The following is a 26,739-nucleotide window of genomic DNA, read 5'->3' as shown; positions in this document are numbered from 1 at the left end:
AGAAAATGTGCTATGGTAACAATGTATCACTGTGTTTATGCAGACTGTAGTAACCTGCAACTTTTCCATAGTTCATATTGTTTTCAACTGAATGGGTGAAACAAAAGCAAAGCTATTCTATAGTGAGGAATGTTCAAGCATTATGGCAAAGAATAAAGTGGGTGACTCACAGAGATTATATCACAGAACCCAGAAACATACATACACATAAGCTTGAGGACTGGAATATAAAAGCTTGTGGGTGCAGCCACATTCTGCAACTGTGAACCACCATTTCTGAGATGAGAGGCCTCTGTGTGAAAAATGCATTTCCATGTTGCGGGGGCTTATTCAGGCAGGCAGCGAGAAACGAAGATTTAGAATAGTGTCCGTGTATGTGTGTATGCGTGTGTACACTGCTACTGCCTGCAAGCAGAGGGAATAAAGGTTAAATCGAACACTTCTGTCAGTGTCTTGCATCCAGCTGCAAGCATTCCTCTCACCGCCCCGGATTCCTACATGGAATTGCACAATCCCGCTGTCACACCCCCCAGTAATCTAGGAAGAACAATGAATAATGAACCTCTTCCATCTTTCATTTTGTAATATATTACAGGGGAACAACTCTGCAAGACAGGAATTCATTACAAGAGACATTTTAAAAGCACACATCTATGTGCCAGCTCTTAATGAATTCTGTGGTCTTTTTCTTTAACATTGGCACAAAAAACTGGAATATAATCCCATATTATACCAAAATGAATATCTTTCTTTTACATTTCAAACAAGCAATTTCCTCAAACACAGAGCTTTAACCACAGCTTCTTTGTCATCGTGTGTTCCATGCTCCTAGACTGCAGTTTGTATTGTAAATTTATTTTATTCATAGTGTACTATCATAATGCATGGTTTTGTTGTGTTCACTGTAATTTTGTTTACAGAAGAAGAAGCTTGCAATGCAACAGTGAGTCACACCATTGTCACGTCATGTATTCTTACCATTTGCTGCATTTGCACTGTTTACAGTCTAATATAATGGCTGCATTCAGTGTTTTTCATTTAGATGACACCATACTGGTGGTGAAGCAAAAAATAATATCACGACTGTAGGGATCCCCCCTCGCTTTCCCTTGAATGATATTTCAGGAGGAAACACATTTGTAACACAGCACGTACAGTAGTTATACTCTCACTCCCACCTCCACTCCCCCCTCCCCATCCAATTTACCAGCATGCGATGCATTCAGATTCCTGGGGGTGTATCCACACTACATGGTTCTCACATGATTGCACTGCATATTATAACTCGGGTTGGAAGCCAATGGGGTTTCGATGTGGGAGTGACGTCAGGGGGCGGATCGGTATGCTAGTGTATGTGTGTGAGCGCGTGCGTGTGTGCGCGCGTGCCCCTGTAGAAACCCCCTCCGCCAGGCAGCTCTCTCGCTCTGTACAGGCGCAGTGTGTGCAGTGTGTGCAGCTCGGCTGGCCTCCCTCCGCACTGAATGGACTAGATTCCCAGCCACGTAAGAAGCACAGCGGCACCACGGGAGAGAGGATGTCCTGCTGAATCAAGGGATAGGCCTGGGAAAGTCGGCCGGCCGTCCCTTCCTTCCTTCCAGCACCTTACAACAGCAGACATAATAGACAGACGACACTTTTCTTCCATTGGACTAGACCAAGAGAAAGAGAGAGGACGTCGACTCCCGCACACAAAGAGCTACAGCAGTTTTTCCGGATGGGGTTTTCTCCTTATGTGGTAGATGACAATCGCCGTGCATGGATATGATCCTGGGGAACAAGGCCGTGCACTGACCTGGTACTAGTTAGCCAAGGAAGCTAACTAGTTAGCTCTGCACCTGCTAGCCATCATTTGTCTGTTAAATTTCAGCTAAATTCAGCCGCTATAATTAGCTTGCAAAACTTGCTTTATACATTTTGCTCTTGCTTTTTTTACTGTGCCTGCAAGCTATTTTCAACAAATTGTTTCCGTTTTATGAAACGTGCCATACCATTAACCGGCAAGATAAGCTAGCAAACAAGCTGCGGTTTAACTTAGCTCTCTTCATTCATTGTAGAAGCCGACTTTTGGTAGCCTTTGTTGCAGTTTTTTCGTGCCTGTTCGCACTGCTTACGTTAATGAAATTGCAGCAGGTCTGCGAAAAGGGTTTTCAGTCGGCTAGGGGCAGTAATTCAGTTATTTTTGCCTGGCCTTATCTCTTGAATGGAAAAAAAGTGGGGCAAATGAACAGTTGAACTGCAAAAAAATTACAGACCCCGTTTTGTATGAAAACCAACGAGCCAGCTTTGCCTGTTGATAGTCTGCCATTTCCAGCAGCAGGCTGCAGCTAAATCAATTCATCTGTTTTTTTTTTTTGTACTTTGTTGAAGAATTACTAAAGTATCGGACGATTTGAAATTGCACTGAGTTTACAACAAAGTGGTCCACTAATCAAGGAGGAGGAGAAGAACAAGCAGGAGGAAGGCCCCCGATATTGTGGAGTTATCGCACTTATTCCTCATGAACATACAGAGGTCAAATCCAATTAACATTTCACGTTATGGGAGATCGCGGCACAAATCGCACGATTTTGAAGAATTATCTTGCTTAAGGACTACAGAGTCGCACCAGAGTTTCAGTCCCAACCTCGGGTCCCCCAGCCCGCCGGAGACCCCGGACTCCTCGCACTGTATCTCCCGCATCGGGGACTACCTTTTGTTGGAGCCACTGGAGGGAGATCACGTATTCAGAGCCGCCCACCTGCACAGCGGGGAAGAGCTCGTATGTAAGGTTAGTAGGCAATGTGGTGGAGTCGTCCTACCTTCATGTTCCCAAAATAGTCTCTCAGAACAAAATGTAGTGCTCTTACAAGCTCACCACCTTTGCATTGCACTTGCATTGCCACATGAATGACTGGTTTTATTTCAATATATATTGCCTCAAATGCATTGAACATACTATACAGAGAAGTATATAGTTGGTGTCTATGTGTTGGCTATTGCAGCAAGTCCACCCCTCTCAACTTTTGAATAATTGTTTGAATTGTAAATAGAGAGCTGGCAGAGCAGCCTAATGGAAAAAGTGAATGGGGCGAGCTGCGTGGTTTGGATTGCATGATGTAACGTTGACAAAGGAGTGAGTAACCACGCACACACTCCTCTCAGTGCTATTCTAGCTTACCCATGGCTTCTCTTTTTCATAGTGTGATGCTATAATCATTTCAGCCTTGGTTTTATATTTGGTATAAGCATAGTAATATTGCATCTTTGACATCAAATATTTTTAATTGAAATCTTTTGAGGACAGTTGTATTGAGAGAAAAACACACAAGGCTAGAGAACTTTACAAGTTCAGCCAGCTGCTGTGACAGTGGCTGCAGCATTGACTTCTCTAACCATAAGAAATAAACCACTATTCCCTCAGAGCCTTTCCACACCAAGTGGCTTGATGGATTGAGATGATATTTACATGCACGGTTGGACTCATAAGGCATGACATATCCAATAATCTGTACCTTTTGACTTGAGATAATGTTTTGTCATGGCAATAACAAATTAATGGCCTTTAGCACATCCTGTGAGCTAACTGCTATTTGACCTCATCTGCTTCGTGCTGGTTTCAATACAGCACCAATCAATCCCCTTTTGCAGGATTGATCATTCCTGCCAAGCTGGAAGCTCAGGTCACAACTTAAGATCTCGAGAGCTGTGGGGTGTATATGTATTGACTGCTAGCGGAGGACCCCCCTCACCTGAACTGGTTGTACTGAAAATCAATTGGGGGGTTACTATGGAAACAAAAGGACAGTGCAACCACCAGGCTGCAGTACAATACTGTGCACTAACATGAAGCTTTGACTTTGCCTCTATGTAACCTCAGTCCCTATGCCAAAAAAATTAAAAACAAGTCTGGTGTCATGAGAATGTGGTGGATTGCTCATATTTTGGTTACATTTTGCTTAATTAAAGGGCAATTTGAAGCTCTTTCAGTTGGATTTAATTGTGTGTCTCCAGTGGGAAAGAGAAAAAAACTTGACTGTTTGGCAGATGTTCTCACCCTAAGATCTTGACACCAAAACAACCTAATGAGATGTTTGCACTCATAAGTCACTCTAGATAAGAAAAAATGTCTGACTGACTAGAATGCAGACTGTAAGCATAAATGTTTCCCTTTGTTATGATTGCAGGTTTTTGACATCGGCCGATACCAGGAGTCACTGGCGGCCTACTTTGCCCTGGGCCAGCACCAGCATATTAACCAAATCCTGGAGATCTTGCTAGGCGAGACACGAGCCTATGTGTTCTTTGAGAGGAGCTATGGCGACATGCACTCTTTTGTCCGCACCTGCAAGAAGTTGCGGGAGGATGAAGCTGCCAGACTCTTCTATCAGATAGTGTCGGCTGTGGCACATTGCCACGACAACGGACTGGTTCTCCGTGACCTCAAGCTGAGGAAATTTGTCTTCAAGAATGAGGACAGGTGAGTTCTGCTAAAACCATAGTCTCCGTTGAGAATTTACTGTGGCTTTTCAGCATTTTTTTACTCTTATACTTATTTTTTTCTATGCTTCATCTGTAGTTGCTGTATGTGATATCTGTGTCATATCTCAGCTTACACGGAGGATAGTGTAAACTGAGAGAATGCAACACTGACATGCCTCTCCTAGATGTTATGCCGAGTACAGGAAACATAAGCCCTTTGTGTCTCCCTCAGTTGTTTTTGTGCACATGGTTAAGAAGTGGATATATGACGCATATATATGGCATATGGAATCACCCTTGGAGAGATCATGTCAGGAAAATGTAATCGTTGCACGTATTCCAACCTGGGACTTCTGTTGAACTGAAAAGCATGGACAGACAAGATACCAGGACTAGCTTTTGCATGACAAATGATCTGTTAAGCTGAGCTTTTGCTACTGCTGCACTTCTGTAGTGATTAGCAGGAAAAATCTGGGGTATCATACTTACATAGTACAGTTTTACTGACTCCTGGTGGCAGCATTTGAAAACTACACCCATGTAATCAGGCGTCTGTTGCCACAGCAACCTTAGAGCACCTTTTTTTTTATTAATGAAGATATTTTCTGTAATTTTAGGAGATGCTGATTAACATGCAAAACATTTTATTACACTTTTACTTATGTCATTGCTTACCAAACTAAAGGTTTTGAGAGAGGCTTCATTCAGCCCATTCTTATCTAACACCCCATGACAGAGGCACAGTGTGCACCTCATTGCCCTCTGTCTCAAAGTATGACGTCATTCTTTGGCGCTAACTGTGGAAAAAGGAAGTTGAGCTGCTTCACATATTCAGTACGAGTCCAATGACCTTGGATGTCACACCAGACTGCTCATGGGCTTGGATGCTCCAGTCCCCCCCCCCCCCCCATTGAATGATTGATGGGGCTGAATTTTAAGAGTGATGGTGCAGGACAGTATTGGGTCACATATACTATATGGCCTGTCAAGAATCCTCTTACATCTTTTCAGTCGTCTTGGATCAGTGGACATGAGAGTACAGAGATGAGAATGCAAAGCTGCTTTAGAGACTTCAGACACTGTTCTGGCTTGAATTCAAATGTATGACAAAAGGATATGTAGTATGCATACAGACGGATAGGAACAAGACCAGACATAAAATGATACCTGAGCAAGCTTCCACAGCATGTGTTGGCTTCCTGACCTGATTTTGTCATGGTGTTGTTAGCCTTTGCCCAAAGAAGAGCAGCCTGTTTAAAGAGCATTGGTCAAAGGTTGGCTTTGAGCCACAGCACAGCAGAGGCACAGCAGAGCCACTTCAACAAGGCCTGTTGATCTCTTCCTTCTACACCAAGCTCATGACACATTTTAGGATCAGCACACATTACATCCTGTATAGCTTAACTAAAGACAATGTGCGACTGTGGAAAAAAAAAAAAAAGGCTAAGTCTTTTTTTTGTATCTCTAAGCCCCCTTTACTGTAATTGCAGGTTTGCACATGTCCTCCAAATAAGCTGTTATCCAGGCAGTATTATGCTGTATTCTCACAGAGGAACAATGGGCATTTGGCTCAAGGAAGCAATAGAATTTTCCTGATGTGAAAATCTGAAAAAATGCTCTAAAGCATATTAATAAAGGGAAATTACCATGCTGACAATGAACCAGTGAATGGGGTTATATGAACATGCATGCACGTGTCACAGATGGCAAAAAAAATGTGTCTGAGCCATTGCTTTTTGGTTTCCTTTTTCCCAGTAGATATTATCACACACCCTGGCTCTTTGTCTAGAGCACTGTGTCTCACGGACCTCACACGCAGATGGCAGCATTTGCATAGCCCCACAAGTGTCTCTTACCATGCATGTGGAAAATTTTCTTGCCTGAGCCCCTCAAGATTCTTTAGTGACAACGCCTCTGAACAACCAGCCATTATTATCAGCACTCAAGGGTATCATTGCTGCTATTGTGGAGTTTAGAGAAGAGCGCAAATAGATGCTATTTTGAGGGGGAGGAGCAGGAGAAGAAAAATCCACATTGTCAGGTGCTTGATTCTCTGAGTGAAACAGTTCAATGCATGGAACTTCAGATGATCAGTCACCTGTGATTTGTGTTTCTTTTTAATTGCAGGGGTCTTTTGGAAAGCCTTTTTGTACATTGATGCTTTTTGGCTGGGTTTTTATCTAAGTGAAAGGAAATGTCAAAGTTAAGCCCAGGGCATTATGTGCTCTACTTCCTCTGATATCCAAAAGCGATGGATCTAAAACACTTAAGATGTCCATCAGAGCAAATTACTCCACTTGATTGTCTTTTGTATTTTGTTCTTATTTCGCATCCAAGCATTGTAACTATGGTAGTAATTATAACTTAATAACGCTCACATTATCAGACGATCATTATGCTAAATGGGTTTTCTTCCCCTTGTGTGTTTCCAGAAGCCTCGTGAAGCTGGAGAGCCTTGAGGACACGTATATCCTGGACGGTCATGATGACTCCCTGTCAGACAAACATGGCTGCCCAGCCTATGTAAGTCCTGAGATCCTCAATGCCAACGGCAGCTATTCGGGGAAGGCAGCTGATGTCTGGAGTCTGGGCGTCATGCTTTATACCATCCTGGTGGGGCGCTACCCTTTCCATGACGTTGAGCCCGGCTCTCTGTTCAGCAAAATCCGCAGGGGTCACTTCAACATCCCTGAAACGCTCACACCCAAGGCTAAGTGCCTGATCCGCTCCATCCTCCGCCGGGAACCCGCAGAGCGCCTCACCTCTCGGGAGATACTGGAGCACCCCTGGTTTGCCTCCTCCGGGGCACTGGGGGGCGTTGCAGTACACGGCAGAGGAGAGAGAGAGCAGGAGCAGATGGTGCCTGAGGTGAACATGGAGGAGGAGCTGGAGCAGTTCTTCAGCTGAGCAAACACCAAGCACAAACGGACGACTCCGCCACGGTCAGCTCGCCACGCTCACAGCAGAGCCAAAAACAGTAGTCTAGAGATTAATAGGTGAACATTTGTCACTCATAATAAAGGTGTTTCCATCCTTTTTCCTTTTCCACCATTTCATGGAAAACCTTGAGCCTGGCATGACAAATGGCATCTATACGTCACCTGGCGACGCACCTCCCATTCGGGGATGCTGCCGCCGGACATGCAAGTTGCAAACAATGTAGCAAATGTTCTTTTTGGATCTGTTTTGTTTAATGTGGTGCTCATAAAAGTAGACACATTCACCATTTTTGACACTATGGAAAGCATGAAGGGACAAAAGAACACAGGAAACCAAGGAGAACAATTCAAAGTGAACTGAAACACCACACCTTTTCTTACAGATTTTGTTTTGTTTTTTTGTCAGCTTTAGGTGGTACCAATTTTAACCACAGACCCAGGTTTAGAACTCACAAGCCCTAAGCAAATGTGATTATACCTGCCCTGGGATCATTGGTTAAGAAATGGAGCAGCTTAGGTTTTTTTCTCATCATCATAATCATCATCATCAACGTGTTTGACCTCGACTTTGTTTCATAGTTAAGTTTTGTCATCTCTCATTTGTCTGGGTTTTACATTATTGAAAGTTCTGACAGTCACAAACTCCTCAATGGCCTTGTTTTCAGTAACTTGTATGTTTCTGCCTCCAGTCTCGTAAGCCTTTTCCACATTTCATTCATCACCACACTTTCATTTCTCAGTAACATTACTTTTCTAAACCATCATTTGTTTTTTGTTTTTTTTGTTGTTTTAAGCTATTCCAGTCTGTTGTTACTGCTGCTTTAATATCACTCCCTAAACCTCAATCTTAAACCGTTTTCTTGGTAAGCCTCCAAACATGGCGTCATGCACTTGATGTGTTAGGTGAATGGACGATTCCACCTCTTAAAATTAGCTTCCTCTTATTTAAATTCATTCTTCAGTTGTAGGAACGAGAAGGTAACATTTATTTAAATTGTAACAGCTAATATATATATATATATATATATATATTATATGTGTATATATATATTTATATATATAATATAAATATATATATATATAAAAAATAAATAGAAATATATATATATTTAAAATACATTGCAGGGTTTTTCTTTATTCAGAGATTCCTTTTTCATGTATGATGTAGGCAATATCTTGACACAGGACAGGCACAAAGAGGAAAAGTCTGTCTGAAGTTTTAGAATACACAATATCTTCTGTGCCAGTATTCCTGTGCCCCAACAGCCCATGCCACCCGGTCTCCCTCATTTCTTTTTTAAAACTTGATACGAGATATTCAGTGGTAGTATTGCTATAACATGCTCACTCCAGGACCTCATGTTAGTTTTCTACTGCCTGCGTAGGTTCTGTGAAACGATCATGCTCGGAATGGGTACCAGTGGACATGTTTTGTCGTATCTCAATGTTACTTGAATTTGTGTTTTTATCTAGTCATTGGCATGTGCCCCATGAATGCTATAGCCTGCCTAGCAGGGGGAGAAGGTGTGGGGGGATGGGGTGGGGGTGGGTGGGTGCTTGTTTTTTAAGAAAAGTTAAAAATATGAAAACTATCAATTTGCTACTTTTCTGAGTTGCTTTTCAATTAAAAAAAACAAAAAAACAAGTATTGCTTTTATCGTTTTTGTAGACTGAGCTACCTTTTATTTAAGTTGGTTCTGATTTGGTGCTAATGTTTAGTCCTTTTTGTTTCACAGAGGGGGGTGGTGCATGGTGGGATATCTGCCTCAGATGTTCTGATTGTATCGTAACAGATTCTGGTGTTTTGTCCAAATTTATTCAGTAAATAAATTGTGAACTGAATTTGACTTTTTCTGTTCCTTACATACAAAATAAAAGCTACTGGCTACAAACATAAACTATTTTCTTATCAAAGGACTCCTTACCAGCAGAATTTGACAAGAATACGAGAAGGCTTTTCATCTCCAAGCTAAAACTGAGTGATTCCAGCTCTGATGTGGAGATTTTGCAGCCCCTTTCATCCAGCCATATATAAAATAATTATTTTTCACTTCCAGTACACTCTCAGGCTCTGTGCCCTAACAAAAGCACTTCCCAGTTCATCATGAGATTGCAATCACCGACAGAACTTGAATGGATTCCAAATAAGTGAGGAGCAAAAGGCTTTTGCTCCATCTGAAACGCTCTGTCAGCCCCACTTCATTGAAATGATGACATACATGGGGCATGAGGAGAAAGCTCTTAAGCTGAATAATTTTCCTTGTGGTGCTCTTATGAGAGACCCGTAACTACACTCTCTTCTGTTCAGTAAGACAACAATGTAGCTCTGCAGGGCGAGATGACCCTCTCCGGCTCTGCTGATTCTCCTCCCATCTCTCAGTCCCTCTGACGAAGAAAATCATTTCAGATTCCATTTGTTCACACATTGCTTTGGCATGTGGGTATGTGGGCCAACATCTGCACGTGTGTGTGTGTGTGTGTGCGCCCTCAGCTCTTCCACCTGTCATGTTCATGCAGGGTAATCCTGATTAAAGTTAGGTCTATCAGACAAGGCAGATAGCTGCAGTTATAGCCCAAATGCTCCCAATCTCTCTCTCTTCAATAAAGGATAAATGAACGTCTTTTGGCACATAATGACAATTTAAAGTCATGGGTCGTTGCTCACAACACCTACTGGTAGATTGCTGTGACACCCTTTGCATTTCTTGGCTTTGATGACACTTTGTGATACATCAAAATACAAGCCCTGCCTCCTCTTCCAGCTGACAGAAGATGACAGGCTGTTGAAGACTGAAAATGATTTCACAAATGAGATACTCTGACAAGCTTTCTAGGCCAGACATATTCCTGGCAGATAGATAAAAAAAAAAGAAAAAGAAAACTCAACAGTTTCTTTGTAATCAAATGTGAAATTGACAGATCACTGTGGTGCTGTGTATTCCAGTTTTGTCAGTAGTTTATATGCAGAGCATGTTTGAAAACGGCAACTTGCTGTCATGCAAATAAAGGATGCAAGGATAAGTGTGGTGGGCTGAGCGCTCCATGGACAGGTAACTTCCTTCATGAACTTGAGCTAGAGAATGTTATGCTGACCTCTAGTGGCAACAAGTGATAGAAGAATTATTGTGGTACAGTGGTAGAAATACCTCAGTGGAAGAAATACTGCATTCAAGTAATATTTCTGCATTCAAAATTGTATTAACTAAAAGAACATAATATTATCTGCAAAAAGAATCAAAAAGTAATTACCCACACTGTGCAATATAGCCCTATTCAGTGTTAGATTATAATATATATTACTGTGTTTAATGCTGATGCAATAAATGTAGGTACCACTTTCTTTTTTTTTTTTGGCAGTTTTTTCTAGGTTTTTTAATTGGATAGGGACAGTGAGAGAGAAGGGATGACATGCAGCAATGGGCCATGGGTCAGACTTTAACCTATGGCCGCTGCAGTAAGGACTGAGCCTAAGTGGGTGCCCCAGGTACCACTGTCTAATAAGCCACCCTTTATAGAGGAGGTATAAGCTGCATGACATTATAAATGGTTATTATATCATTTAATAATGCTTCATAGATCGGTTATAAACTATAAACTTTTGGATTGTGGTCTATCCCCCCTCTGATCTTCTTGGAAAGGGCTACACAGCGTCTGGACCAGAATTCATTTATTAATGACAACTATTATCATTTATAATTGCAGACTTCTTTTCAATTACCTGCTAACATTCATGATTATTTACCAACTTTTTCTTATGGCTTAATAGAACGAGGGAAACTTTTAATCTTTTATTAGACTTTATTAATGACTCAACAGCTACATATAATTATTTTTCAGAACATGGCAACCCAAAAAGTTGTTCTGATTCAGGGGTCACCCCAGCCACTTGGTATTGTACTTCCATAGAGTTGGAGAACCCACAAGAGACAGAAAAAAAAAATCCTTTAATTCCCACAATGCAGTCTGATAACACCTTTCATTTGACCACCTTGCCAACAAAATGCCCACTTCTTTCAAACCCCACACCTCCAGTAATGACTTGAGCACATGTTTTCAACCATATGTTGTGAATGTGAAGTCTTAATAAAACTAAGATGGACAATGATTTTATCAACACTCCACAGGCAAACCATATCACTGTTTCTGTTTTGACAGAATCTGACCGGATATATAAATTTAGAGATTTCTAGTTACAAATGTTATTACTGGTTGCAAAGATTTAAAGGCCAGTGCAGACCAGGACCGGAATTGCAGGCAGCCACATTTCTTTCCCTGCTTGCCTGCATTGCCTGTTGACAGGAATGATTCATCTCTTGTTTACACTATTCCTTCAGCACAGTGCATTTCCACCTATCTGTCAAGCTGATGGTGAAAACTGTTGACATTCACAAACCAGTTCAAGACTTAGAAAACACTCTAAAACATCTTCGACTCTGGCTCTGTTTGAGCTGAATAATTGATGTGTGATTGCAGTTTATTGAAACACTATGACAATGCCTTAGCTATTCAGTTAATGGAGAAAACCATTGAAAGGACTTTATTTTTCCTTTTTGGCAATTTAATGTGTTTATCTAACGTCCTTGACTTTCTGTCAGAAAGACAAACCATCATACAGTCTGGGAGTGCTCCATTGACACTAAATGGGAGATTAATTTCATAGAAAAAGTTTGGGTTTTTTTGTCCAAAATTTTAAATCCAAGTAAGCTATGGTGGCCCTGCTGATTCAAAAACATGCGCAGTGACCTGCAGCCCTACAAAATCCTGCTGTCACAGTAATCTTCTTTTGCAATCCAATCTCTGTGGAGCTTAATATCAGTGTGAGATAACAGATTTAGAGAGGAAGTACTGTGGGCTATTTTCTGTGATGAGTGGGAGATATTAATAATACCATCTCCCTACTGTGGGAGTTAGATAGACCCAAAGAGTCTCAAAGCTGACAAATTGATGAATTCCCTGTTATTATTTTTCCCACATTTCATGCGTTGAATAGGAAGAATGATCTTTACACCTGGTTTGCCCTATAATGTTGAAGGAACACGGATGTTTGTTAAATTTGAATCTAGACATGTGATACTGCACTGTAGATGACGCTCATATCGAGATGGTTATTCAGCCTGGAGGCTAAATTAGCATCCGTAAAAGCTGAACAAACAAACTTACTTTGGGAGCAGTGTTAAAAGGAGCCATTCCCATGTCCCCTAATGTATACTCATATGTGCTCGTTTCCTTGGCTACACCCAATTACAACTAATATGGGAATTAAGTCAGTAGTGTCATCATGTTTACCCAGAAGCAAAGGGAGGAAACATAGTGACTCACCCTGAATTATGTCATGTCTGTGTGTTTATGTAATGGTCTTATTTCTGTCAGCACGCAGAATGAGAGAGTGACATCTGAGCACTTACTCCTCAGATACTCCTCAGTTCCTCAGCAGGAATACATGTATGATGTAATTCAATTAACTCAGCCTGAGATCCATTTTGATTTTATGTAACCCAGAGGAACAACACCGCTGTCTCAGAGGGTTGAAAGTTTTTCTGTGTTCCACCAACCTACTCCAATTAAGGTTAATGGCATGGTTGTGTAACGATCCTGCTACAACAAGGCCCTTTTCAAACACCACTGCTATTGTATCTGGGCTTTGGCAGAATACAGGCGTCCCCCAGTAGAGCCAGTAGGCTATGAAGGTGCTTCATGTGAGCTGGTCCCCAGGCACAGCAAGGTGCACATGGGTACCCTTGGGTGTTTTGGCAGCGGAGTTTTGTGGCAGGGCACCAAAGAAAACACACAGACAACAGATGGCCTCTGTTGTCTTCCACCCAGCCATGAGGCTTCTGCTGGCTCCAGGTTACAAAACCCACTGAGCAACAGAAACGCAGAGAAGCCTGTGACTCAGTCAGGTGGAGTATGTGAGTCATATGTGTACTAGTTTCCCTACACTGTAAATGATCAACAAGCATCACATTTAATATAGAATTTCAAAACAATTTATTTGAACTAATAAGTACAGTATATGTTCTTCCACATTGCTAGTAATTATTAATGAGGGCTGGTGTCACATTTTTCTTCAATGGTGAATATGTCATTTACATAATCTAAATTCAGGCTGGTTCCAGTCCTCTGTAGTGCACACACATAGAAAAGGTTATGTTCTCCCTCGGTGTTGGAAAAAGAGATTAAAGATAATTGCTTTCAACACTAGATGGTGCTCAGCAACAGAGTTTATGAGTGGAAGCTGTTAACAGACACATGCTGGTTAAAGGTTCATTTTAAAAGACACACACAGACACACACAGACACACACACACAAACACACACACACACACGCATACACACACACATACAAACATATACACACACACACACACACACACACACACAGGTAAACATGCATACAGTATATAGTAGATGATCACTGCAATAAGCAATAACTGCTAAAGGTTTAAAAATCAGCACAAATTGTTCTGTTGTAACCTGTTCCTTTTAGAGTCTTGTTTATTATAAGGAATAATCAAAGGTAAAGCTTTGGAAAAAAACATCCTTAGTTATTATTTATTAAGAGTTTAACAGATTAAACTTCAGATGATCTGAATCAGGACCATGTGGGGGTGGTTTGATCAGATTAGACTGACAGTGGTCAAACAACCCACCAATTTACATTAGATTCTACTGGAAATGTTGCTAAAACATGACTGGTGCACGTGATTATGTGACATCATTATTTTCCAATCATACTACATCACCACAAACTAGTGAGAACAGTCAAAAACACTAATACAAAAATCTCTCATGCGAAAGAACCTAATCCGTTCTAACTCAGAGCAAGAAGCTAATTGAGAAAATAGGTTTTCAGGGCCTTCAACCCCCTTGTCTACATACATTTAACACTAGAAGAACACGGACTGATCACTGTCCTTTAAATGTTTGTGTAGTGGAAAACATGATGGTGTTAATCTGGTAATTAACTCTTAACAAGCCATTTAGTATCAGTTTAAACCCAAGGAAGCATAACACCCCCCCCCACCCCATGCTTTCAAAAATTTCTCAGTCCAGTGAATAACAGTATATTACACTCCAGGGAGCCCGGAAGTCATGAGTTTGTCAGCCCTCACATGTGGTTGGAGGAAATAGAAGCATCATCCCAATTAAGTGTTTGGAATATTTTTATGCAAGTTGCTTGTATTTGACACTTTACCCTAAAAATGTTTGTTTTTATCAAGCGTTGCCCCAATTATCTGGTCAGTAAGCAGCATAATCAGAGCCTCAAGATGACAGAGTAAATTGGAGCGTGGTCTTGCATGCTGTCTCTGCTTTTCACACTCTTTTGTCAATACCCAATTATCCTCTCTGTTGCTTTCCCCACTGATATCGCATGACTTAAAATAGCTTTTTAGGGTATTGTTTTCTAATTGCAACAATCTAAAGTGACTTGACGCATTGATCAACCATTAATAGCTTCAAAGAGTGAGAGTAGGCTGCAGCAGAAGAGACATGACAGAACATTTTCTCACAGGGTCACTGCAGAAGTTATGTCTTAGGTAGTTTTTCTCCCCCTGCAAATTGCTTAACATGGTGATGAAGCAACAGTTTGAGCTGTTTCATTGCCACTGACATCTGTGGTTGGTGTGTGCATTGTTCATATAAGGACAGCTATATTGACTGCAGGTGTTAGATAAAGCACTGGCTGTTTTGCACTAAACCTCATCCTGTAATTATTGGAAATCCAGTTGTCTGGAGACCCCAGGCATGTATGAAACTACAAGCATTGCAGGAACTAATGTTTGTGATAATTATCTCCATGTTTGTCAAGGATATTGTGTTTGTCTCACTGCTGATCATCTTTATTACTAAGATGTATGCAACCTCATTTACTGGCTTTTGTAGATATACAGTATATAGAAAGTCCATAATATAAGATAGGACCGTCCATGATAAATGATCAGCATACTGTATTGTCAGTACCCAACGGCATTTCTGCTAAATAGACAAGCAGCTTTCCCATATCAGTGTAGGCTGGTCATATTACTTTATACTTTACTGCCTTTTGTTATCACTCAGAAATATGGTTTTCACAGAGTGACACATGAGGAAGACTAGAAATAACATGCTATTTTTGTTTCTGTAACCTTTGGTGGAGCAACTTGCACTGCTAAATATCAACTGAGAATCACGGAGCAGTTTCAGTCCTGGTGGGCTGACTTGTGGATCCCAAAAGCTTTAAATCATCTGGCTCAATGAATCAGAGTCTTGACTGAGCCAAATTGCCTGACTGTGCCCTGTGGGAGAGATAATTGGGTGAAACAGGTTGTTTTGTGCCTTACTGAGGTACAAGAGAAGCGAGAGAAAGGAGAAAACAACATGGACTTCTCATTTTAGATAAAACCTCTGAAGCGTGCAGTGTCTAGTTTTTGTTCAGGTTGAGTTTAGGTTTTTCAATAAAGCAGTCAGAAGACTGTTACATCCCGCATGTCTGAAAATGACTGGGGGCTATTTTTGCACATGAATAAAATTTTGTGTACAACTTAAAAATACAAACCTTGATCCGGCCGGACCCAAGTTAACATCGACAGAAAAATGTGTGATGTGATAAACCAAGATTGACCCAAGAATATATTTTGACAAAAACTAAAGGAAATACTTTCATGGATTGAAAGATACAACTGACACCACCAAATCAACCTGCAAGGACTGTTTTTATTTGGGGGCCTCTTGGGGTCAGCAGGAGCAAGCTGTGAACCAGAGTTCTGCACAGGCCTAAAACTTAGACCCAAAGCAATCTGACAGAATCTACTGCCAGCGTTTAAACCCTGAACCTGACTCGAGGCCCAATGCTATATTTTTTGGGGTTTTTTTGTTTTTTTTAAAATACAAAGTTTTATGTTTCCTCTGGAAAGATATTCTCACACATAAAACAGCACCAAAAACAGGTTAACATTATATAGCCCAGGTTTAGTGGCAATACATACTTTGCAATAAACTATCATGCGTGTAACACTGCAGCTGTGGTGATCATGGACTCATGGTTTTATTTTGAAAGACTGTTGCCGGAGTTCCCTTTCCTGTTTGTGCTGTGTTTGGCTGCTTACCTTTCCCCAGAGGCTGCTCCCCTTCCCCGCCTGTGGCGCTGAGGCTGATTGCACTCACCTGCTGCCAATCAGCATCTCCAGGCCTATAAGACCGCTGCAGACTTCAGCCTCAGTGCCAGAGTATTATCGCCTCAACGCAGTGGTACACGGCTCGATCTCCAGCGAAATAAGTATTTTTGAAAGAAAGATTGTTCGTACAACTACCTTGGTTCTAATCCTCCTGTTTGTCTGTTTTTTCCAGTGTCTCCCTCCGTGCCTCACACCAGCCCACAGATCAGCACTCTCGCTCAACATTTGGTTTATCTCTGGACTCCGGATTTCCTTCGTTCCTGTATTATACTTTACAATAAACCCTGTTAAATCGTTTCCCTGTCTGGCTGCTTCTGGGTTCAGTTCCTCCACCTCTTCACAGCAGCATCTGAAAATAATAAATAATAATGAATTATCTTCCTCAAAAAGTTAACAGATCAACTTTGTCTTTTCTGAATATCAACCTGTTGAATGTGGCTGGTAAACTCATGCAGTACAAAGAGTCATAACCCAGAAGAGGAACTTTGTACAGTTAAGTCACTGTGCTCTTTAAGTGTAGGATTGTGGAAGAAGAAATTTGCCTCCACTGTAAATGTTTTTAGCACCACTCCCCTCTGGACAACCAATCAGGGCCTAACCCAAGTCCTAAACTTTACACAAAGAAAATGGCCTGACAACATGTTGTTGGGACCCATGGGTTTCGGGCCAGGTTAGCAAGCAGTTCCCTATTGATGCATCAGTAGACACAGAGCAACATTAGCATTAGTGTTTTTCAAACAACAATGAGAGGGGTGAGAGTGAACAACAACAGTAAATTTATGGCCAGAAAACAAAAACAATGACCACTTCCATAGCAGCTATAGATTTGTTGACAAAAGGCATTTTGTTATTCCCATTTGGCAAGTTTACACACTATTTATTCATAGAAATGGGTTACGCTAACTTTGATACAAACTACTTAAACATGAGAGGTAATGTAAAACATGGCTGACTGTAGAAAAATCAGCATTGCTTTCTGATAACCAAGCTGCCCACAAAATAGCAGTTGTTGCCTTTTTACTGCAAATATCAAATGCACAATGTAGCCTGTTAAGTGTTTAGTTTCAGTGTCTGCTGAGCCCTCTTCATGCCAATTATCCAGTTCAGTAAGAAAAAAAGTTTTGCCCCTTGACCCCACTTATCATTCTGCTGTGTTTTTAAATTCACGCTCTGCGATGAACAGTTCTACACACACACACACACACACACACACACAAAACACCCACACACAAGCCCACACTCACAATCAGACACAATGAATGCCAGACAACTCTGTAGAGTCGTGATGTAATTAGACTTGTTAACTGGAAGAGAGCCTTTCGCCACCTGCGGCAGTAAGAGTGTGAGTGTGTGGTCATCTCTACAGAAATAGGCCTGTTAATTGTTTTGGTTTCCAGGCATCCATGGTGGAGGAGCAATGTGACAATACAATTTCTTGTTGCTCTCAAGTTACACTTCAAACTGCAAAACCTGCCTGCACAAAGGGACATTGTGTTCAGTTTGCAGGGTTTATTGTCATAGGACTGGCAATTTAATTCACATTCCATCCATATAAAAAAAACCCAAAACAAAACACTTGAACATCAGTGCAAGAATGGCAGCCATTCAACCACGTACTAACCACCTGTGTTCACTGACAAGCAGAAAGATAAGGAACATCTTGTTAGACAGGAGAAATATTTTGCATGAAAAAACAAAGACAAGGTAAAAAAAGCCTTTGATAGTTTCAGAGGGTGAGCAGCATAAATGCCATTATGATTTAATGCAGGCCAAGTACGTGTACCTCCACCCAAAGGCTCTTTTTCTTAACAACATTTACTTTCCTGAAAACTTGGCAGTGCTGCTCCATTCTCTTCACAGGAGCAGAATCACCCTGAATATAAATTTTGCCCAACTTGTTGTCCTTTTTTCTTTTTTTTTTTTTTTAATACTGTGAATCCTTTTTTGAAGATGCCCTTAATGTGCCACGCTAATGATGTTAACATTCATTGATTTTCCAAGGCTGATCAAAGAATCGTAGCAGCTAATTCATCATTTAAAGAAACAAATTCTTTGCTGGTCAGATCATGATCTGCAAAAAAGAAGTGGTTCAGAGGCTGAACCTATGTTCTTTCATTTCCAGACAGATATGGATTTCATAATGGATAAACACAGACTCACTGTCTCCTTCATTTCCTCCTAATAGAATAAATCTGTTGACGCTCCCCTTTTCTGTAATTCTACTTAAAACAATATTGCCAACACGAGTCTCCCACACAAGGGTGGGGTCTATTTTAAACTATTATATTGCTGTATTGAATATGTGAAAGAACTAAAGATTTTATCTGCCTGTACCTATAAAGGAATTTCATTTCCAACATGCAACGAAATTGTATTTTTTCTTATTAAAACAAAGATGAACATGTGTGCCATCCTCCAATGTTTCAAAATAGAATTTAACCTATACCACAAATAGCATTAACCTCATAAATTCAAAAGTGGTTTCAGATGAAAAATTCCTGTCTTCATTTTAGAGTTAATGTTACAGGTTTAAAAATAGTACAATAATATAATATGTGAATTCGGTATACAGATTATAATAAATAGATGTGAGTTCAATTTTTTCATGCTTTTATGGGGCTAAGATATCAATCAGTTTTGCAAGGGAGCACACATCAGGTGCTACTTTATCCAGGTGTTTCAAGTCTTCACTCAGAATTGGGTTCAAGGCTGGGTGTGTGGGCATATAAACTTTTAGCTGTAAGTAATTTGATTTAGAAATATTTCTAGAGACCTGGCTTGAGGTTAATTTATTGAACTCTACCACCATAGATTTTGCATTTCTCCATTTCACACCCTGCTAGGCATTTATTCAGAATCATGCAAAGGTTGCACAAAAAACTTCAACTTGCTTTGGTGAAGCATTGTTCAGCAATGTGGAAGTGACATGCTTGCCACAGTACTGCTACTACTGCTACGATCATAGAAATATTGCACACTGTTTGACAAAGGACATACTGTACACTGGCCATAAAAGAATAGCTCTAGTGCAGCTGCTAAGTGAAGTAGCATTGATGGCAAAGTGCAAAGTACAACTGGGCTTGAAGTAAATAATAGATAGATAGAAGTTGATCGATCGTCTGTGGAAGTGAATGAAAGTATCAACCGAGAAAAGAAAAGGTTCCCTGGTTACGTTTTACAGTTCTCTAACTCCACTATAACTTTTCTTTCTAAAAACTCTATTGCACAAGACACAAAACTCCTGTGTGGAAGGCATAGGGCTCTCTACTTTATCTATCAATTTATGGTCTTTTTTCATTCTGTTCCTTTGGATTATACAGAAAATAAATCCACCAACAGCAAGATAAAAAGACAGCGAGACTCATAGAAGTAGTTGTATTTTTTTCCCACTGCCCCCTGAGCCCAATTACTGTTGTTTACAGGCGCCAGATTTTGTCACATATAGGGTACAGTAAAGAGCATGAGTAACACGGTGCCCTGCAGATTCACTGGCACTCTAGGTAAGTGACTGCAAAATAACCTGTGAAAGATAACAAAACGAGTTTCTACATGCCCACGCACACAGAGAATAACAGAATTTTTTTAATTTTTTTTTTTTTATTCAGACAGACATCTTTGAAATCTATTTTCCAAAAAGATTCCAGTTAAGTTTTCAATTAAAATGAGTAAAATACTACTGGCAAACTTGTCACAGGTTCTTGTAAATATGTTTATTTCCTATCTTTTCCACTAAAATTCAAAACACCTTAGACACATGTACTTAAGGGTTTTTGTAGATCCTGATCTGTTCCAATACCAAACTTCTAATATTATTAGATACTCATAGGTTATCTCTTTGCTGTCACTGCAGATACAGATACACTACAATTCTGATAATTATCATACAACAACAGCCCATTGTTCCCTGCTTCTCTTTGTATTTCATCTTTATCAAGGCTGCCATTGACTGTGGAGTTGTACTGCGCGCCCTGCTCACCCCCATCTTTCTCTCTTCTTGATTTCTGAGTCATGCTATTAAATGTAAGCCTATCATCACCGAATAGTCCCACAGTGCTTGCTCCATCACCGAACATGATACGCATTTCCTTGGGGGAGAGTCATTCAATAAAACCAGAATCTAGATCGGGAGCTTTGTTTGTACAATGTAAAAGTCCTTTTTTAATTCAAACCGGTACCTGCTGGCTCAGATTAGGCTCACTGGGCTCTAGAACAAATTACACCCCTTTGCACACCATCTCACATGCTGCCATGGCTGAGAGGCACAGCTGCAAGACTTCTGAAATTACTGCAAAATAGAATTTGACCCCTGATAAGGCCCACTATCTATTCTGCCAAGTATGACATTTTGATGCAGTGCTGGTTGTCTGGATGGAGTGGGAAGCACTCAAGCATTTTACCCAGGCCTTTTGGAGTGCATATACTTATCTTGTATACTGCGGTAAACATGATATTTATACTCTGCTACGGTTAAAAGTCAATATTTTACTGTCTTGCCCTTTTATAGATCAGACAACAGCCATTCGACATCCAGGTACAACAAAACCAATAGAAAAATTAGGTGTTAGTCAAACACCTCTGTACAGTCCTGAAAAGAGGTCTAATTAGGCAACATAAGTGAAATCAAACACTATCAATGCAATCAATTATACTTACTTTCATTGTTTAATCCAGCATGTATCCTTGAGCTCTAACAAATATGCAGAATATAATTACTTCCTCGAAACACATTAGCAAAACCAAGTTTTTAAGTATTTTAAATCCGGGGAGTCTTGCTATACTGCCTACAGCAGGGTCAGAGCTGGTTCATTAGTTAAATCTGTAATGAACATGGCATATGACCAAAACACAGAATAAAACAACTCAGCATTAAAAATATACTACTTATCAATAGTCCACTGGCAATTAACGTCCCACAGGCCTTTTTCACAGCACACACTAGGACTTATGACAGGAAAAGCACAGGTGTTATTAATAACATTAACAATGGCTCTGTTCTGTTCAAGTGTAACAGTAAAGCCAAGACAAGGAGCAGAGCACCGGCACCCTGACACCGAAGCAGCTTAACTGAACTCAGCCATAATTAATTCCTTATTTACACCTATGCTTTTGGTCATAATGCCTTCTGTGAAAAAAAGGCCAGTTGAAATAAATAAAAGCTGACTCCAAGATCATACTGGAGTCATACTGTAGTAGATTTATGCGGAAAGTTTGAACACGGTGTTTTTTTCGCTTCAGGCTCAGCTTGAAGGTGTGTAGCGCTATCCATGACATGATGTGATGTCACCAAACACTACGCACTAACGAGCATGACAAAGTTTCCAGCGTCTCAATTGACTGATAGAGACGTCAATCGAACAGCGTGTACACACCCACGCAGTCCTGAGAGGAGAGCTAATCAAGCAAAGTGAAAACACCTGTGTGAATGTACCATGCGCACATACAGTAGGGGCAGTGAAAGAAGAGTAAACGTCAAGTGTCTCTGAGCGGGTGATAATCCATCAGGTAAGAGCAAATAGCCCCTTAAGCAACAACTGGAAAGCTTTAAAAGAGGTTGTGAAGATATGGACAGTATTTACCGGTCCTCTGTGGTCTAAAACAGCGGATTAAAAGGTTTCTGCCTGAGTTAATTGTCCCATAAGTATTCTATCTAAGAGGCAGCCAAGATAAGAGCTGGTTGAATTGTTTAAATGTAAAAAAAAAAAGAAATAAAAAGGTGCTGCTGCTAAATGGAATCAGTCATTTTACTGTTCGCCCCCAGCTATGTTTTTTCAGTCATGTCAAAAATGTCTTTTATGAAAAAGGCCCATTCTTATTCAAGGCCCATGTGTGGCTGTCTGCTCCTAACTTCATGTAATTCCTTATATGCTTGACCGCTTCACGTTGCTCAGTGTGTCCGCGGAAAAGTGGTTAGGAAAGCAGAAAGGGCATTGATTTTAGGAGATTTGGATCCAGCCAGAGAGTGGCCTGCTGATTTTCATTCTAGCCATCTAATCAGGGGCTGATTTACAACTAGGATGCAAAGTGAATGTAATTGCCAGCATTTAATTACCAGGTAGGATGGAAAAACAGCAGTGCTCCGGATACTGCTGGACCAAGAATGAAAAAGAAACTGCATTAGAGGATGGTTTCAGTGAGATGTTGGCCTGTGGAAAAATCCTCCATGAGCATTTTTTAAGCATGTCTTCATTGCCTGAAAAATAGTCTTTACTCTAAACGGATGTTAAATAATCATAGCTGTTGTTTCTCTCTAGAGAATGGAATAAAAATGTCTCCAAATGTGGGCCTGCACGCATCTACGTAACTCCCTCAGTCACCCCTGATGATCCCAGGACCCTTCTTGTGAGGACGTGCCGGATCGTCCGTGCTGATGCTGTACTGCGAATACAGCTCTGCAGGTACATGCAATTGCACACAGTGGCGGGTGGGAGGCGCTGTAGGGCTTGTGTGAGCAAAACAAATTGAAAGGGGAGGAGCAGCATCGGGAGTAAAGTGGCCACACGGTGTGCCAGTCCGTCCAAGCAGTCGCTTACATCTCAGATCCGCCGCCACCGCGCAGCGAGCACAGAAAGACGCGTCTGCCAAGTCCTGACCACTCCACTTGGTGACGTGCAGCGCGGACCAGAGACAGGCCACTAACCGACCAGCACACAGCCGCTACCAGTGCACAGTGCTCTTCCTTTTGCAGTAAAATGCAACAGCAGTCTTTGAGGGATAAAGACAGCATTCATACATAAGCAGCGTCGTAGCGAAACAAGGACAAACGCCGGGGGACAGGAGCAGCGAGCGGCCGGGTAGGTGAGCGCTCAGTCAGCGGTGGTGGAAACAGTCGCCACGCTCACTGTGTGTACGCTTAATTTTGACGTCCTTTGTGTCAGGAGTTTAGACTGCACACGGGCACTTGTCCTATCATGAATGAATGAGAGGAGGATCATCAGTTTCACTGCCACCCCTAAGCTGAGGACCATAGCCTACTAAATGGTGTGTGCGGCGCTCACGTTGTGCGCAAGCGCTCCTGCAAGAAAGAAAAAACTAACTTCACGTCTCGGAGCTTGTGAGAGAAACTAGGAAAATAGTCAGGTAGTGGTTGATAATTTAACACTAACTGTTGGTGACCGCTGCAGCTAAATTTCCTATAGAAAGCATTCAGAAACGTCTCTGAATTTAACTTCAATCAGTTTGATATAGTATGAAATATTCGCTAAATTGATCTCAGCGAGCCTTAAGTTGTTAGCAAACTATTGAGTAATATAGAACAAATGGTTAAATAAATATTAACTAGTGTTATGTGGCTTTAGCTTGCGCTACATCTTTGAATTTATGCATGGAAATAGACACTTGCATAAGCCTAAATGTCACACGTGCACGGATTGCATTTGAAATATTTCCTTTTTTTCCCCCTAGTTATATGCACTCTGTAATACTCCTTAAGTCTATTTATAAAACCCTATTATTATACTCTACAGCTGTATATAACTTGCAGCTTACACTGCAAGACCCATCCTCCAGACAACAAAGCATTACTCATCACAAGTCCCATGTGATGTTACAGTGAAGTGCCATAGTCTTAGTTGTGAACTGGAGCACTGGTTGTGAGGGATGCTGCCTTTTCCTGGCAGAAAGTTACTGATGAATCCATTTATTTAGAAAAGCTGCCACTCCACCACGGACAGCAGTGTTTTAATTTTCCTGGCAAGTGAGAAGCTATTGATGAAAGAATGAAGTTGGTACTAATAGTAGTATTATCACATTTAGTCTGCAGTCCATATTTAGTATGATTTATTACCAACTGTCATACCCAAAACCACACTTGTCAATCCTCATTGGTCTTGGCACTGATGCCTGTTTATGAGTCCTGGCATGAGCGTGTGTTACTATATATACACCCGACTTTTCTGTATGTGTTTCTGTTCCTAAATGGATGAACCCGGGTGTTGTTATTGTATTAACGGGCCAAGCATGTGGGGCAGGAGCAGGACACACTTCCCTGCTGATGACATTTGAAAACCTAGCAGGCTATCGTGAATCAAGGCGGGGATTAAGGGCTTTAGTCCTAGTCCTCCCTGAACAGGCAGGGAGCTCTGCGCCCGATGAGGTAAGACAATGCATTTGCCTCAGAGCCGGGGCCATTTAGCAGGGGTCTTCTCACCTCATCTGCTGCGTATGACGGATGGCTGTCTCTGCATATTTAGAGTAACCAGTCACCGTAGGTGGATGATTATACAGCCGCAGCATCAGCAGCTTTATACAGAGGTGTATATTTGTGTGTATTAAGCCACAGAGCCTCATTGTCAGGCGAGGCACACCTCTGTGGAAGTATTGCAGTTTCTCTAGTTTGTCACAAGCTTCTTTACAATAAACTCAATCAGGGATAATCCTTCTATATCAAACGCGATTTAGGTTGGCCTGGGGAACCGCTTTGGCCTGAGGAATTCATTTAGAAATTTCCCCAAGGCATTTATCCTATTAGTAAAGGCCAAGCGAAAACAACTCCTGTTGTTATGGTCAGCAAGTTACAATACTGTGGCTGAAGGCCGTTTATGTATTTAGTTTTCATTTCACCCCGTCCTCCCAAGTAGGAGAGCTCTTTCGCAGGGTAAGGGGAGCATGATTTGATTGGTGTGTATACTGGGCTGTAAATAGACGCAAAGAAAGCAGGACAGATGAAAATGAGGTACAGTATATTCTTGTGCTTGGATGAAGTTGTGATCCACTGGGTTTTGCCTCTGGTGATGGACTGCAGTTAAAAGGAGTCCAGGAAACAGAAGCCTTGCCAGCCTTGCCAACCAACATGACCGCAGAAAGCCAGGCTCTCTGTGTTTTTCATGTAACAGCAGTCAGACAAACATAATGGTGCCTCGGCTGCTGTAAGGGATCAGCATGGAAGAGATCGAGCCATTTCTACCGTCTCTTTTCTTAAGTATGTACACATAACCCGTGTGTTTATCTGCACCCGCTCACCAAAGCAAAATATTAATGTGTGAATGTAGCCGGCAATAGCACTGATTCTGGTGGAGCAGTGGGTATTAGAAGGCCAATCTGGACCAGCCCACCCTGAGTCAAAATCAAATTGGAGAGGAATTGTGCATGTTTTTATACCCTGCTGGAAAATGAACTCCATTTTCTCCCTAGTTCAAAAAGGGTTTCCTTTTTTGTAATCACATTTGAAAGACATGGACTGGCAGATTTTTAATTAAAGTGTCTTTCATAGGCTAGTTTGAGTCAATGTGCGCATTTTATTCTGTGTATAGTTACCTACCTTACCTACCTGTAATACAAATGCAGCGGTCGGTGCCCTTTCAGAAATGACTGAGCAATGTTGAGCATAAGCAGAAAAATACAAACACTATTAGTCACTTCTTTGTGGTCCACTGCTCACCTGGCTAAAAGACTGTTAGCTGCTGGAGACGCTGCATATTAAATGATTGTTATCCTAGAGTGTGGAAACTGTTCCTTGTCTTTTTGATTAGAAAATTTTCAGAAGATTGAGGGGGGGGGGGTCTGTAGTCACTTGCACCACTTTAATATCTGTGTACCTGCAGTTAAAAAGCTGCAGTGTTGTTATCAAATTCTTATTGTTAGTTTCGCTGAGGGCGGGTGATAATGAAGTGACTCTTGAAAAATAATTTCAATATTAAAATGATCAAGACGTTATCGCGTTTTTGCAGAACATCAATCATGCAGGACACCCATACAGTTTGTCTGTATCTCCTACTAAATTAGAATAACTTAACCGTCTTTATACCCAGTGTTGCTTTGTGGAAGTTTAACATTTTCTCAGATATCAAAGAAGAATAAATCGTTTGTGATTTTCAGGTGGCACTTAACCACGAGAATACTGTAACAGCCTCTTGAACCTGGAGTGCATGATGCTGAAGTGCACTTAGCACATAAATATGAAGTCAGTTTTAACCACAGCCAAAAACTAAATGCAAAGGAGGGGTTGGAGCATCTGCAGCATATTTAACAGTTGTGAAATAATCACAAATGACTTAATATCAACAGGAGCAGCCACATTGTTTTATGCAGCACAAGTGTGATTTTGACCAAACAATTAAAACTTTGTAGTGGTTGTATTCATCAATGGAATACTTAATCATTTTTTTATTAATTTTCGGAAATACTATAATATGCAAATATGCATATTAAAGCTTAGCTTAGTTCGGCACATAACTCCCTGTAAAACCACA

General features: G+C 41.1%; 2 protein-coding genes across 3 annotated transcripts in view; both read left to right on the top strand.

Moving 5' to 3' along the window:
* The first annotated feature begins 1,434 nt into the window (after window positions 1–1,434).
* On the top strand, window positions 1,435–8,403 carry trib2 (tribbles pseudokinase 2). The gene is made up of 3 exons (XM_022737895.1): window positions 1,435–2,767; window positions 4,164–4,456; window positions 6,891–8,403. The coding sequence occupies exons 1-3, from the start codon at window positions 2,498–2,500 to the stop codon at window positions 7,363–7,365; spliced, it is 1,038 nt and encodes a 345-aa protein (XP_022593616.1). The 5' UTR covers window positions 1,435–2,497; the 3' UTR covers window positions 7,366–8,403.
* A 14,694-nt stretch (window positions 8,404–23,097) lies between these two features.
* Window positions 23,098–26,739, top strand: part of klhl29 (kelch like family member 29) — a 202,229-nt gene continuing 198,587 nt past the window's right edge. For both annotated transcript variants that reach the window (XM_022770029.1, XM_022770038.1), the window contains exon 1: window positions 23,098–23,343. The gene's annotated coding sequence lies outside the window, so the exon portion shown is untranslated. The remainder of the gene's footprint in view (window positions 23,344–26,739) is intronic.

Source organism: Seriola dumerili, unplaced genomic scaffold, assembly GCF_002260705.1.
Source record: "Seriola dumerili isolate Sdu_G_001 unplaced genomic scaffold, Sdu_1.0 BDQW01000025.1, whole genome shotgun sequence".
Classification (NCBI taxonomy): Eukaryota; Metazoa; Chordata; class Actinopteri; order Carangiformes; family Carangidae; genus Seriola; species Seriola dumerili.
This window is presented reverse-complemented; position numbering and strand designations above follow the sequence as displayed.

Bases quoted from the DNA above. Each gene is read 5' to 3' on its own strand.
- trib2 (XM_022737895.1), top strand. From the start codon at position 2,498: ATGAACATACAGAGGTCAAATCCAATTAACATTTCACGTTATGGGAGA. The intron at 2,768-4,163 runs GTTAGTAGGCAA...TTATGATTGCAG, and splicing joins GGGAAGAGCTCGTATGTAAG to GTTTTTGACATCGGCCGATA. The intron at 4,457-6,890 runs GTGAGTTCTGCT...GTGTGTTTCCAG, and splicing joins GTCTTCAAGAATGAGGACAG to AAGCCTCGTGAAGCTGGAGA.